A 12,988-nucleotide genomic window follows, 5' to 3' on the forward strand; every position below is an offset into this window, starting at 1 on the left:
ACTTTGTAAATGCTGGACCCAGTTGTTGATCAGCTCATCTCAACAGTAACAGAAATGTGTAAATAACGTGCGACAAGCACTTGACTTGTGTGTAGCAATAACCAGCATTGAAACCACAAGTATATGTAAAACATTTATTGTGTGTACAAAAAGTAGTTCAACAACAGTTAAACATGAATGAAAACTGACATTTAGCATGCTCCCGCCCTCCATCCCTCCCTCCCCTACATGAACACCAGGTCTCTGCTTTACTGATTAAAACCTGATGTTTACAGTTCATGAGCTATCACAGTCACATCTACACATAGTGGAGCAGAACTAGTCAGACAGAAGACATCACACAGTCCCTCCAGGATATGACCAGTTAAAAACTCAAACTTAAGTTTAATGTTTACAAATCAGCTGCAGAAATTGACTGTTCAACCAACACAATGGTAATCTTGCACACTGACATGCAATGACAGCGTACCAAAATAAAATAACTCCTCGATCTAGGTTAAGGAAATAATTGTTGACATTCAAATTTAATTGTTTGGCTTTGGTTTGTGATAAATGGTGTACATTAAATGAAATTATAAATATATATCTTTAAAAATGCAGTGATTGGTACTGCAAAGTAGCACCAGCCTTTTCACCAGTTTACATAATTAAAACAAATCTCCTGCAAATGTCGCAGGCATCGGTTGGATTTACATTCATTCGTAATGTTTCAACTGAAATACTGGATTCCTGAAGGGACTGAATTATCAGTGTATAGTAAAAACCTTTAATATACACAAGTCTCCAGTTTTAGAGCTATTGAAATCAGATCCGTATTATCTCCAAAGTCAGTCAGTCTTACAATGCCAGACTTCACCTATATTTTATGCATGTTCATAGTTGGTCACTTATCAGGTCTTATACAGGAAATGATTGCTTCTGTCAACAGGAAACTTATTAAATCGTTTTCATATCCTTCAGTAAAATACTTTAAACTCACAAAAGAACAGTACATAAGTAGTGTTCACTATTGTTTTTTATCAAAATTCTGTAATATACCAGAGCCGAAGAGTGAGTTTAGTCATGAGCTACAGGCCTGTTATTCACCCAGAAAAATCCGAAATACAAAATAAATGAAATATATGTAAATAAACTGATTACAAAGACAACAAAGCTATATGGAAATAACTAGCATTGTAAAGCACAGCATACAAACACACACAAAATAAAAATAAAAACTGAGTTTCCCAAGATGGTACACAAGGTGTGAGAGCAACACTTGTACAATGTTCTGCAATTCAAAATAACTCATGAGAACAGAGATGAAACCACTGTGTCACATTGTATCATACTAGTGTTGCTTTCACTGCTCACCTCATGCATTGTAAAAAAAATTGGAGTCAATGTTGTCAGTTTAACATTTGCGATGGACAAAGCCTTTCAGCATTACGACAGGGGGTCAAACACCAAACCCACATCCATTGTAACGCCTGCCAGGAGGGCCAAGTCAGCCACTCTGTAATAACCTAGTATCAACAGAGCTGACATGTCCGAGAAACACCTGAACATACTTATCATACAGTACAGGTCTCTGGTTTAACTGAGACTACCCTTGGCACTGCTAAGTTACATGTGGTGATCCCCAAAGTCTGTTCAGTGTCACCTCTCTGAATTTATTTACGTTCTATGTTGCAGGTCTTTAAATTCTGCACGTTTGAGGGTTTCATCCCAAAATATTTGTATGAATTATTGGATGTGTCCCTTATGTCACTAGGCAAGCAGGGGGAAGACAAAAGGGCTCCCAGGTAGCACAACACATCTTCAAAAACTGGGCTCAATGGGCTGGAGTCACTGAGGTCACTGCCAGGACACAGACCAGACCACAAAAGGCAGTAGAGATCAGCCACAACATTAACACATTACAAAGTGTTTTCATGTTGTAGGTGATCAGTGTATTTGCACCGAATCAAACAGGCCACCAAGGGCTAATAAATTCAACTACAAACTGAGTTTCAAATCATGTTACTGATTATTCAGAATGCCTTTCAAACAGGCCAGACTTACAGTGATCAGCCTTTTATACCAGTAAAGAGTTGTAATGGCTAATGAGTGTATAATTGCTTCAGACGTCAAAGGTTGTTAGTCAAGATAAATGTAGTGTTTCTGCTTAAGAATAGGCCGTGCTGTAGGGAGCACCTCCAGCTAATAGCAACAGTTTAAGTGGAAGATATCCCATGACTCCAAACCTTTCCATTAAGTATCACATGTTTGTCTCTAGTTTTATTCAGTTCTGCCAAGTAAGGCCGATCAGATGAACAATCAAGTTTCACTGCTTTCTTTCCAGAGGTAAAGCAGAGTGAAGCAACAGGAGACAGCAGAAGGATGGAGTGTGAACCTGCTTCAGGAGTGTGCTCAGGATTCTGAGAGCAGGTCATGTAATAACAAAGATTTGGATTATATATTCTTAATGGTCTTCTACAGCAGTCAAACACACGCAAAGTTTTCTTCAGGGGAATTATGTTTTTAGCACAATTACAAAAGAAAGCTGAATTTCAAAAGGCTTTGAAAAACTAATGAATGAAACCCCAGTTATAACTGTATTTCTACTCATCTTCAAATGAGGATGAATGAAAATACGCGAATTATGTGCGGAATATTTATCTGGGTAACCACACATGCTCGTTATAGATGGGAAACAATGCAAGACCTGTTGTTGAACAAAATGTATTGATTTTGGAGGGAGAAGACATTTTTCCCATGACATGTTTAACACTCAAGTTATTCATTCATTTTCATGGCTATAGATAGTAGGTCATATCTTAACAACAAAAGGTTCTTTTTAGTTGATCATAACGCAAACTGAAATGTTTGCAATGATGAATGAAATAAATCTGAGCATGTAGAGTACTAATCGCAGGAGTGTGATTATTCTGCTGTAACACCACAGTCTGACAGTTTGGATCCGTCATCTTTGCTTGGCGCCGACATGATGGCATTGTGAAGTTACATTTAGGGAAATTATTCATATTAAAGCAGGCCCAAAATATAGAGAGCAAAAAGGGAGCCTATTTGTCCAGAAGTTTCTTACATTGTCTTGGACAATAAAAACACCAAATTATGAAGCACTAGATGGCAGGGATCTGATAGAGTGGGGGAGTCAAAACCATCAGCAGAGCAGGAAGGCTTCACATGATGGCGCACTCTCTGGATGACACCTTTCCCTAGAGGAAAAAATTTAAAAGTTCAACACAAACCAAGCTTTTAACATTGTTAAGCCTAGAATAATAACGTAAAATTAGTTACAGCATCACGAACGTCGGGTAAATTGTACCCGATATAATATGCCCGATAAAAAATACTTTTCATCAAAATATATTAATGTATAGCAATACATGGCAATTTGAAGTAGCCTCCTTTATATTCCCGATACAACATCTCATAAAACGAAAAAAGGTATCATGGGGGGACCCTATAAAAAGGCTCTAAAATTTGTGAACAATTCGGGGATTGTTAGAGAAAAATTCCTAAAAATAATAATAATAGAGCTGGGAACTTGTTATCCCAGCCGTTTCTGGGACATGTCCGGTGAAGGCACAGTCTTCCTGTCTCATTTTCAACTTATATCACATAAGAAAAAAAAAAATTACCCTCTAACTCTATCGGGTGAAAACTACCCAGAACGTGCCTATTGAAAAAAACAGGGTTGGTAGCAGGGAAACTAGCCTACCTTCGATTACGTTAATGAGCAGCATGAAGCCACCCAAGGACCCACACCACTCAGACAGCAGCAACACAATGAAAATCCATGACCACACTCGCTCGGGTAAAAAACACCCGACGTTAGGGTGTTAGGGTTCTAGGGTTCTAGGGTTAAAGGGAGAATTGACTACAGGATTTTGTTGGATTAGATTTAGTTAGGTTGGCATAATAAACCGGCAACTCAGTGGGTATGAAGAGGCAGGATGAGATTATTGTTAAAAGGTTAACTAACAATAAACTATATGATAAAAATAACGACAGAGAATTAAATAAAATATAAATTCATTATAGAAATATAAGGCATGGTCGATACAACTTTGATAAAACTCATTCCATCAATATTTGACAGACAACACAAACAGCCAATTATAATGGTGCCACAAGAACCAATCATGTGGCTGGAATAGAGTTACAGCCAGGTCAGGTTGATTTCTCTATTCCTATGACTTACAGGTGTGTAATAACTAAAGAAAAAGTTTAATAGATAATGAATAATCAATTGAACTGATTAAAGTTGAATATATATGACAAATACAGTCCTGAGCTCAGAGTATGACCCAATATCTGAGGATTAAAAAGTGTATTGAAAAAGAACAGTCAGTTAAGTTGATGAGGTGGTGAGAAGGATGTGCACCAACTTACCTTGTTACAATCAGGACTGAGGACTGTCTCAAATTAAAAATGGTATTAGCTTTATATCTGTGACTTTGAACATGATCTATGCATTGTGCATGAACAGAGAAAGATGTCAATAACCTTTTTTTAAATGTTAATAAGAAATGCGCACAAACAAGAAAAGTATACTCACTGTCTGTTCTTCTTCCTCCTCCTCTTCCTCCCCGTTCTCTACCTCCAGCTGAGTCTTAATTACACTCCTCCTGGCCACCTCCTGCATGACAGACAGACAGTCCACATCACTCAACATACACACATGAACAGCATCAGAATCAGCTTTATTGGCCATGTATGCGTACACATACAAGGAATTTGACTGTTTTTTCCCGTTGCTCTCAATGACATACAAAGAAATAGAAAAATAAACAAAAAGCAAGGACAACAAAGCAGGAACTTTTAGGCTAAACATTTAACTACGATATATACATTTAAATCTGAATTTAAAAATATATATACAAAAAAGTATACCTAAATGAACATAAAAAACACAACAACAATCATTTTTAATATAGCGAGGTGCTTTGTGAACCAAATCAAGGACACATGAATTTCATGCACTGATCACTTTACCTCGCCATCAGTGTTGATCAAAGAAGTCAGTATGTCATCTCCTGTGCCCCAGGAAGCCTGGCTCTTCCACAGCAAGTCAGATGGGGGACTGTGGGCCACGCCGGCATCAGCAGACCATACCTGCATACACAGTGCGGTTAAATACATCATGTGGTCAAAAGTGCTCAGACTGAAATACATGCAACCTCAGCCCCAAAAAGGTTTGATGTTATTTGGCTTCAAACAACTATTGCCATTACAGTATTTATAAACACCCTGACAAATGCTCACTACTGAAGTGAGTACAATAAAAAAAAAAAAAAAGCAATATTGGTAGAACAAGGCCGAGTGAATAGATTCTCTCACTCTCTTTGCCAGTGTTTGGCTGCTTAACGCCAAACACTATTAAATCTCTGGAGTTGGATCTGCTACATTTTCCTCTCAGAGACACCTGTATCGAGCTAATGATATATGAGAGAAAGAATTCTTAGCTAAAATACTCCTATCTGCTTCTTGATGCATTTCTGCAGTAAAGACATCAGGAGACACATAGGACTCTTTGTTTCCTGTTTCCTATTCCTTCTCTGACAGCAGAACGTGTTACATCAGCCTTTAAACACCTGCAGGTTAAACTAGACTAAACCAACACTTTAAAATTTAGAAACCTTAAGACAGTCTTGAAAACGATCGCTAGCCTAATGCTACAGTCTATAAAAGACCATTGTTACACTTGGTGACAAGACTGCACAGCTTCATCTGCATACAATAAGTGCATTAACCTCGACAACACTATATTGCCAAGACACACACACACACATATTGCTTTGTACTTTAGATTTCTCACCGTGACTGACTGTCCAGCCTTTAGGATAAACTTTGGGGAGAACTTGTAGACAATCTCGTCACCATCGTCAACCTGTCTCTTCAACCTCCAGCTGCCCAAAGGCTGGTCCTATAAAACAAAAACAAGTTTGACTCTTCACAACAGAAGATCAATTGCTGTATACACTAACACACACATCATCTGCATAGACTAGCAATCATCCAGTCTTTTATACCTGCTCAGTATCATTAGTCAGTGTGACTGCATTTCCATCCATGTCAGTAGGTGATATGGTGACTGCTCCACTAGCTGTGGCCTCTTCCGACACTAGCAGCTGGTCCTCTCCTCTTGCCACATCGGGCACTTCATTACCATCCACTCTCTTCCTCTTGGATGAGTGCGAGGAAGAAGATCCTGTCTTCCTGGAAACAGTGACTCGAGCTGATGGGCTGGGGGAGAGCCTCAGTCTGAAAGAAGCACAGCAGTCACAGGTGAAATAATGTTAACAAATGATAGCAGAAAGGACAGTAACCTACAGCCATTCAAAAGACCAATTGAGAACAGCCACATTTTAAATGACTGATTGTACCAATAACTTGTCTGTTCTGCATGATTCAAATGAATAAAATAAACAAATGTAAACAAAAATAATACAAACATCTTAGGATGAAAAATAGATGTTATACAGATAGAAGACTCGGACAAAGATTTCAACTTAATAAAATAGAAACATTTGAGAACTCTGGTGATAAGAGGAGCAAGCTGTTTGTCAATTGCAAAAAAAAATAAAAAATCTGGCATCACCAAAGCATAATTAATAAGCAACGTCTTGCCTCCTGCACACCCGGACCAACTCAGCAGATGTCTGTGTTGTTGTGAACACGTCTAACCTGCTCAACTCGTCATATATGAAAGGCAAACCCTGAAGTAAGGCCGGATCCAATTGTTTGGACATTCTCCAGAATTCATGTCTAAAAACTGCTTCAGTATGTAGTCATATGTGTTGTACCTGTGCTCCTCTCCCTCCAGCAGTTTCCTGTATGCATTGATCTCCATATCAAGAGCAAGCTTCACATCCAGCAGCTCCTGATATTCACTGAGCTGAGTGTTCATCCTCTCTCTCAGTTCACTCATCTCCTGTTCTTTTGCTTCGATGGCATAACGGTGCTTGTCACGCTCTGCTGACAGAATTTCTTCTAGCTCTCTGATACGATCCTCTGAGGCAGCCACCTACAAACGCACATATATATCAACAACCAACATAATCACCAACTGCTGAAGCAATCTGGCAGTGTAACGCTTGAAGCTAAAATCCAGTAGTGTACGTTATGTGTTTACAGTACCTGTTTCTGCAGGGCACTCAGCTGATATCCAAGGCTCTCTATTCTCATACGGGACTCCTGCACCTCCTCCCTGGCTGTACTCACTGCCCTGTCATTCATCTCTGAGGACACCTTGGCATTATCCAACTAAAGACAGGTCAAGACAGACTATGTGTGAGAGTCAAAGCATCAAAACATAAAGGTAAATTATATTATAATAAAATGATTACTCACCTTGGCCTGGAAGGTTTGCTCCAGTTCTTCCTTATAGAGAAAAACTTGCTCGTCATGTTGCTTCCTTAAGTCCTGGTGGGAAAGATTTAACTCATTAAGAAAAGTATCGATCATTATGTTATGATCAGTGTTAATATTGTGGCATCATTTCAATAGGTGTTCATCTTAACTAGCCTCACTATTCGTTTACGATTCAGCAGTCACCGATTCTTGATGCAACTCGATGCATTTCAATGTATCACATACATACTTTCTATATACGTAAGTGCACATGGCTGCTTTTTCATCAGTTAATAAAATCTGCAACAATAAATCTGCGGGAGGAAGTTCTGTCTGCAGGAGTTTTTGTGTGTGTTTCTTCTCATCTCTGTCGCTCTTCACACACAACCGATAATCACATGTATTTAGTTAATAATCGATGATGTGGCATCATGAGTCACGTCTCGTGTTGCAGGTTTAACGTGTGTGTTTTAATCTCTAGAGCGAATCAAACAACACTTCCGACAAGTAAATGTCAGAAATGGTTGTAGTTTCTTGCTGTCCTGGTCCTTAATTATTCAGCGGTAAAAAACGCTAAAACAAAGAAGGTAGTGGAAACCATGCATCTAAGATTCTCTACATTTCAAATAAATCAACATTAAAAAACTGCACAGAGTAAGAGACGTCAGTTGGGTCTGAGAGAGTGAGAGAGAGAGCGAGAGAGACATTCCTCAGATTCTTGGACTATCATAAATACTGTGGAGGTGAGGGGGCTGGGAGAGCACCCTCACCTCCATCACAGAGGATCAATCAGCGCAGGTGAGAGCTGTTAGCTGATTGGTCCTCACACTTAAAAGGCAGCGTCTTCTCTGCCTCAGGGCGCTTCGGAAACTGTAGAGAAGCCGGACTAAGCTGGAAAGCTAGTCACTTTGTGTTTGTGCTAAGTTTGTTTGTTCACGTGTTGGCAACAGTGTGGCAGTGGTGCTTGCCACGGGGCTCTCCCACACACAGCCAGAGACAGAAGGGCTTCTTTTGAACATGATTTATTGTACACCACACAACGCTAACAGCTCTCACCTGCGCTGATAGATCCTCTGTGGTGCAGGTGAGGGTGCTCTCCCAGCCCCCTCACCACCACAAATACGCAACAAAATTATTTTATATAATCAACAAACATGATAACTAGTAGATCGCACAGTTGAATTTACTCAGGAGGATGCGGAGTCAGATTTGTCTCTCTCTTTTCTCTTCTTCAGCAATGATTCATTGATAGAAAACCCTGTCAATGAATATCTGCTTGATATACAATGTGCCTACTCACATACTCTACCATTATTGACAATAACTCCTAAATTAATTTACTTTCCATTATGCTACAAACTGTTTCCTTTAGTCAATCTTGTATATACTGTTATTTTGTTGATGTACTCAATTATTGGAAGTGTGTTGACAGGAGGAGATAACATAACAAAGGTGTTTTTTTAACAAAAATGTATCGATGAGGTACGCAAGTAGTTTTTTAATTTTAAAGGTCTTTCAGTGTTTCTCATGTTGCAATACTCCCTGACAACAGCTGCTTCTCTAAACTCATCCCCCAACATACCTGTAAAGCTTGTGCCAGTTTGAACTCATAGTCCTGTCTGACTCCAGAATCCACCTCCACGATTCTCTGCTCCTGTCGACTCCTTGAGTCACGCACCTCCTGAACACAAAGACAAACAGCAGGAAATTGTTACTGTAATGGTGACTATTCCGTATTTTTTCTTTTGAGCAGGATTTTTTCATTCCTGCATTGACAGTTATTTAAGCTCATGGATTCATTATTAGAAAATAAAAGTTGTGGTAGTTACAAACACTTCTTACCTCTTCAAACAAGCTCTTCCTGAACTCCAGCTCCTCACTCAGTGATTGACAACGGTTCTCCGAGTCTACACGCATCAGTGTCTCTGCCTCCAGCTGGCGCTTAGCAACAGCATGGCTGTCCTCTGCCTAAATGCCACACAATGGCGTAGGAAATATTAGCACATGAACACATCAAATCAAGTTCAACGTATAGTTTAGTATCGTACTAATACCATGTAAATAGATGTACACGATAGCACAGGCCATCAATAGGTTGTGTTTATCTGCAATGATCTTGTGTTGGGAAATGCAGCCTTTTAAGGTTTTCTGATAGGTTAACTTCATTGAATAAAAAAGTATTATTTTTACTTCCATCATTTTGGTGTCTGTGTGAGAGAGAGACATTGAAATGTGGTTTCCTGTTTATTTGGTTGGTCTGGTTCATTTGTAGATGTGAGTTGTAGCGTTAAAAGCAATACAAGAGCTTTGTCCTTAAGCTCTGACGTCAGAGTAGTTGTTAGTTCAATTTCTAGATCTTCTGAAATGTAGTGAAGTGCTTACCACCTCCCTGTTGAAACACTCAATGATTTAAAAGACTGTTTCAATCTGACTACCATCACATTTTTCCCTAGGTACATAGTGCAGTACACACCTTAGCCAGCAGGCTCTTGACATCAGCCAGCTCAGAAGTCAGCGCAGCATTCTGGCTTACAGCTGTAGAAAGAGCTGCTTCACTCTTGTGAAGCTGGCCTTCCAAACCACTGGCCCTGGACAGTGCTGCAGCAAGATCTCCATCCTTCTTCTTGACACTGGAACGCACGGTCAGAGGGAGAAGAAAGTTATCACCTCCAACTGGACACTGCCCAAAAAGTGACCCTGTTAACAAATTCTGACATGGTTGGTCCCCAGACAGATGACTAAGGATGTGACCTGTGTGTACTGTATCACATTACCTGCGAGTGGCTTCTTCCAGGTCAGCCTGAGCCTTGCCCAAGTCTATCTGGAGCCTAGCTCTCTCTTTAGCAGTGTCGTCCAGAACACGTCGTGCATCAGCTAACTCTGCCTCATACAGAGACTTCAGACCTGACACCTACAGAGAAGGAGGACACAAACATATCATCACTTAATGGCTATTATGAGTGAAAAAGTTTAGTTTGGTTGAATTTACATTAGGATGTTAAACAATAATATGTCATATACTAACACTTTATCAAGACTCAACCTATTTTCCATAGGTCCCAAACTGTGTTTTAACTTTAAATTACAGGGAAAGGTTTATCACACCAAAAGAAAGATCTCAGTCATAAACATGTAATGAAGATACTCAACTCTGGATAGTTATGTTCTCCAATGGCACCTATACTTGCGTACAAAAAACTAGATCATTTCCAGACCAATGTGTTGCTCAGGAACATTTTCCAGTTCTCCTGCCTCAATGAACTTATATCATAACTGAAAAGGATTCTCCTACAGAGAAGCTGTGCTTTTGTTTTCCTAAGGGCATCAAAACACAGCTGTTGCTCCAGCATGTCAGAGGAAATGAGAATAAAACTGACATTTGTAGTTATTTGTGTTGCAACACGTGACAACATTAGAATCTTAAATCACAGGGAAAGATCTAGGGTGTTATTTGAAGGGTTCAGCTTTTACTTTCTGTTGCCCTGTGAGCTTGAGGTTAGGTTTTCCTTTTACTGACTCACATCACATGTGAGCAGATATAAGGAGAGCAAACAACAATGGCTGAAACCAGAGGGCTTGTATTACGACCCGGGTTTGCTTGTTTTTAGCCTAAATGTCCGCTGATATCCTCCTCCTACTTACAGCTGCGGATACATTTCATTAGCTTGAGTATATTGGTCCTGCGAGTCAGGTTGGATATTTTCGGCTCCAGCAGTTGACAAACATTTGTCTGAAAACCCTTGTCCTCCTCAGAGCCCCTCTAACAATCCACACCCTGCTCGACAGGATCTTTTTTTTTTTGCGCCAAGGAATTCTCTATAAACGGCGACTTCATATTCCATAGCAATTGATTCTCCAGTGGGCTGATATTTTACCTCTTAACTTAACCTGCTCCACAGGACAAGCAACCGCTCAGCGTTAATTACCTAGGCGATTTCCCCCTGATAAGAAGTGAGCAAGATACGCAGGATCGGAAAACTTGAACTAAACCTGATATCACCCTGATAAGAGCAAATTTGACTTCGTAGTACAGGCTGTATGTAAACACCACATGATTATGCCATAACTATGATAGTGTATCAGCTAGTGAGATTTAGCAAGTTTGCAAGCCGGACGAATGTATTCTTCATTGAAAGTACTTCGGCTTTAAAACAGTTAAAAATTACATATATTGATTTTGGTCAGAGCACCACTTTCTTACGCCAAAACAGGCTGAATGACAACAAGCTGAATTGTGACAAGATGGCTGTTCAAAAACCACTATAATTGTGGGTCAAATCATCAACAATAAAATGGTTTAATTTAAAGAAAATAACCAAGATAAAATCAGCATGAGATCATGTGCAAAAAAAACACATTATATATTTTGACGATTAAAACACTTGGGCGGGATCAGCCCCTCCTACTGCCTTGGTTCAATTCATTTTTAATCATCCGCGAGCGCGCACACCAACACTCCCTAACTTTAACAACATCCAACTCGTATTTAAAGTTACTGAAACAAGATGTAAAGTAAAGTTAATGTCGCTAGTCCCCGTTGGGTGGTGTCTTTATGAAGCACAGTATGAAAATGATAGGTAACATTTGTTAATAGGCGCGAATCATCACGCAGTGCAAACGACTGCCCGCACACGAGTAATACTATCAATGCTGTGTATCATGGCAGTTCTACTCAGACTGGAGCGTATCTGTGAACACCGACTATTTACAGACGAACTTTAAGTCACTTCACATGTTTATGCCCAGTTGTTACTTCTAATTAATGTTACTTTTTATACCTTCGAGTCGGTAACTGAACGTGGTTGTATTGTTTAGACACAGTCACTGTTACTGCTGCGCTTGGTGTTCTGACCGCTGCGCAAGTAACAGGGAGAACACTTTCTACTATTTTGGTTGGACTCACCTCTCTAGTAATCACATCCTCTTTCTCGGACACTTTGACGATCAGCCGGTCATTCTCCAGCTCCAATGACCGGACACGGTCGATGTAGACGGCGAGTCTGTCGTTCAGATGCTGAAGGTCTTGTTTCTCCTGCAATCGAGAGATCCGGGTCGGGGAGAGAGGAGTAGAGGCCGCCGGCCGGCCAGCTTCACGACTTGGAGTTGCAGTCGCCATAATGGTTCTTTCGATAATCCCGAGTTTGCTTCACCGCTCAAAGCGTAAATAGAAAAGAAGCTTATCCGAGGGTTTCGTTGAATGCAAACAAATAAACGGCGTATAACCTAAACTGATGGTGTCTTTCAATGAGTAGTTGGACCATGCAACGCCTCAGACAGTTGCATGAAACGAGGTTGTGATTCCAAGATGGCCGACACCGCTATAAAGACCGCGCCAAAAGCACAGAACGCTTCCTGACTCGCAATGGCTTATGGGAGAATGGTGAGCAAGGGAGACGGACCTCTTTGAAAAAGCGAGCCACCGGTCCTGTGTGTTTCCTGTTCAATGTGATACACGAGGCACTGGAACAAAATGCTTATTAAAAACAATACCGTTTACAAGTATTTAAACAGGAACAAGCTATGTTTATTTAACACTGCAGGCCACATGTCAAATGATCCATCCAGATTTTATATCACAGCTTTTATATGGAAATGTCGATATCAAATTTTAAGATTGATCTTATTTAACAATATATTATCAGTTTTT

The 12,988-nt window shown here is 40.0% G+C and overlaps 1 protein-coding gene across 1 annotated transcript; it reads right to left on the reverse strand.

Moving 5' to 3' along the window:
• Positions 1-120: 120 nt before the first annotated feature.
• On the reverse strand, positions 121-12,685 carry lmnb2 (lamin B2). Its single transcript, XM_053429928.1, has 13 exons — positions 12,245-12,685; positions 10,116-10,252; positions 9,815-9,971; positions 9,184-9,309; positions 8,924-9,022; positions 7,342-7,413; positions 7,129-7,254; positions 6,795-7,015; positions 6,021-6,252; positions 5,807-5,914; positions 4,984-5,103; positions 4,547-4,627; positions 121-3,200 (listed from the first exon to the last, which is right to left on the reverse strand). The coding sequence occupies exons 1-13, from the start codon at positions 12,455-12,457 to the stop codon at positions 3,165-3,167; spliced, it is 1,728 nt and encodes a 575-aa protein (XP_053285903.1). The 5' UTR covers positions 12,458-12,685; the 3' UTR covers positions 121-3,164.
• Between the last annotated feature and the right edge of the window lie 303 nt (positions 12,686-12,988).

The sequence above is a fragment of the Pleuronectes platessa genome, chromosome 9 (genome assembly GCF_947347685.1).
Source record: "Pleuronectes platessa chromosome 9, fPlePla1.1, whole genome shotgun sequence".
NCBI lineage: Eukaryota > Metazoa > Chordata > Actinopteri > Pleuronectiformes > Pleuronectidae > Pleuronectes > Pleuronectes platessa.

Excerpts from the sequence above, each read along its gene's own strand:
- lmnb2 (XM_053429928.1), bottom strand. The coding sequence starts at position 12,457 with ATGGCGACTGCAACTCCAAGTCGTGAAGCTGGCCGGCCGGCGGCCTCT. Across the intron at positions 10,253-12,244 it reads AGGATGTGATTACTAGAGAG|GTGTCAGGTCTGAAGTCTCT; the intron begins GTGAGTCCAACC and ends CCTTCTCTGTAG. Across the intron at positions 9,023-9,183 it reads GGAAGAGCTTGTTTGAAGAG|GAGGTGCGTGACTCAAGGAG; the intron begins GTAAGAAGTGTT and ends CTTTGTGTTCAG.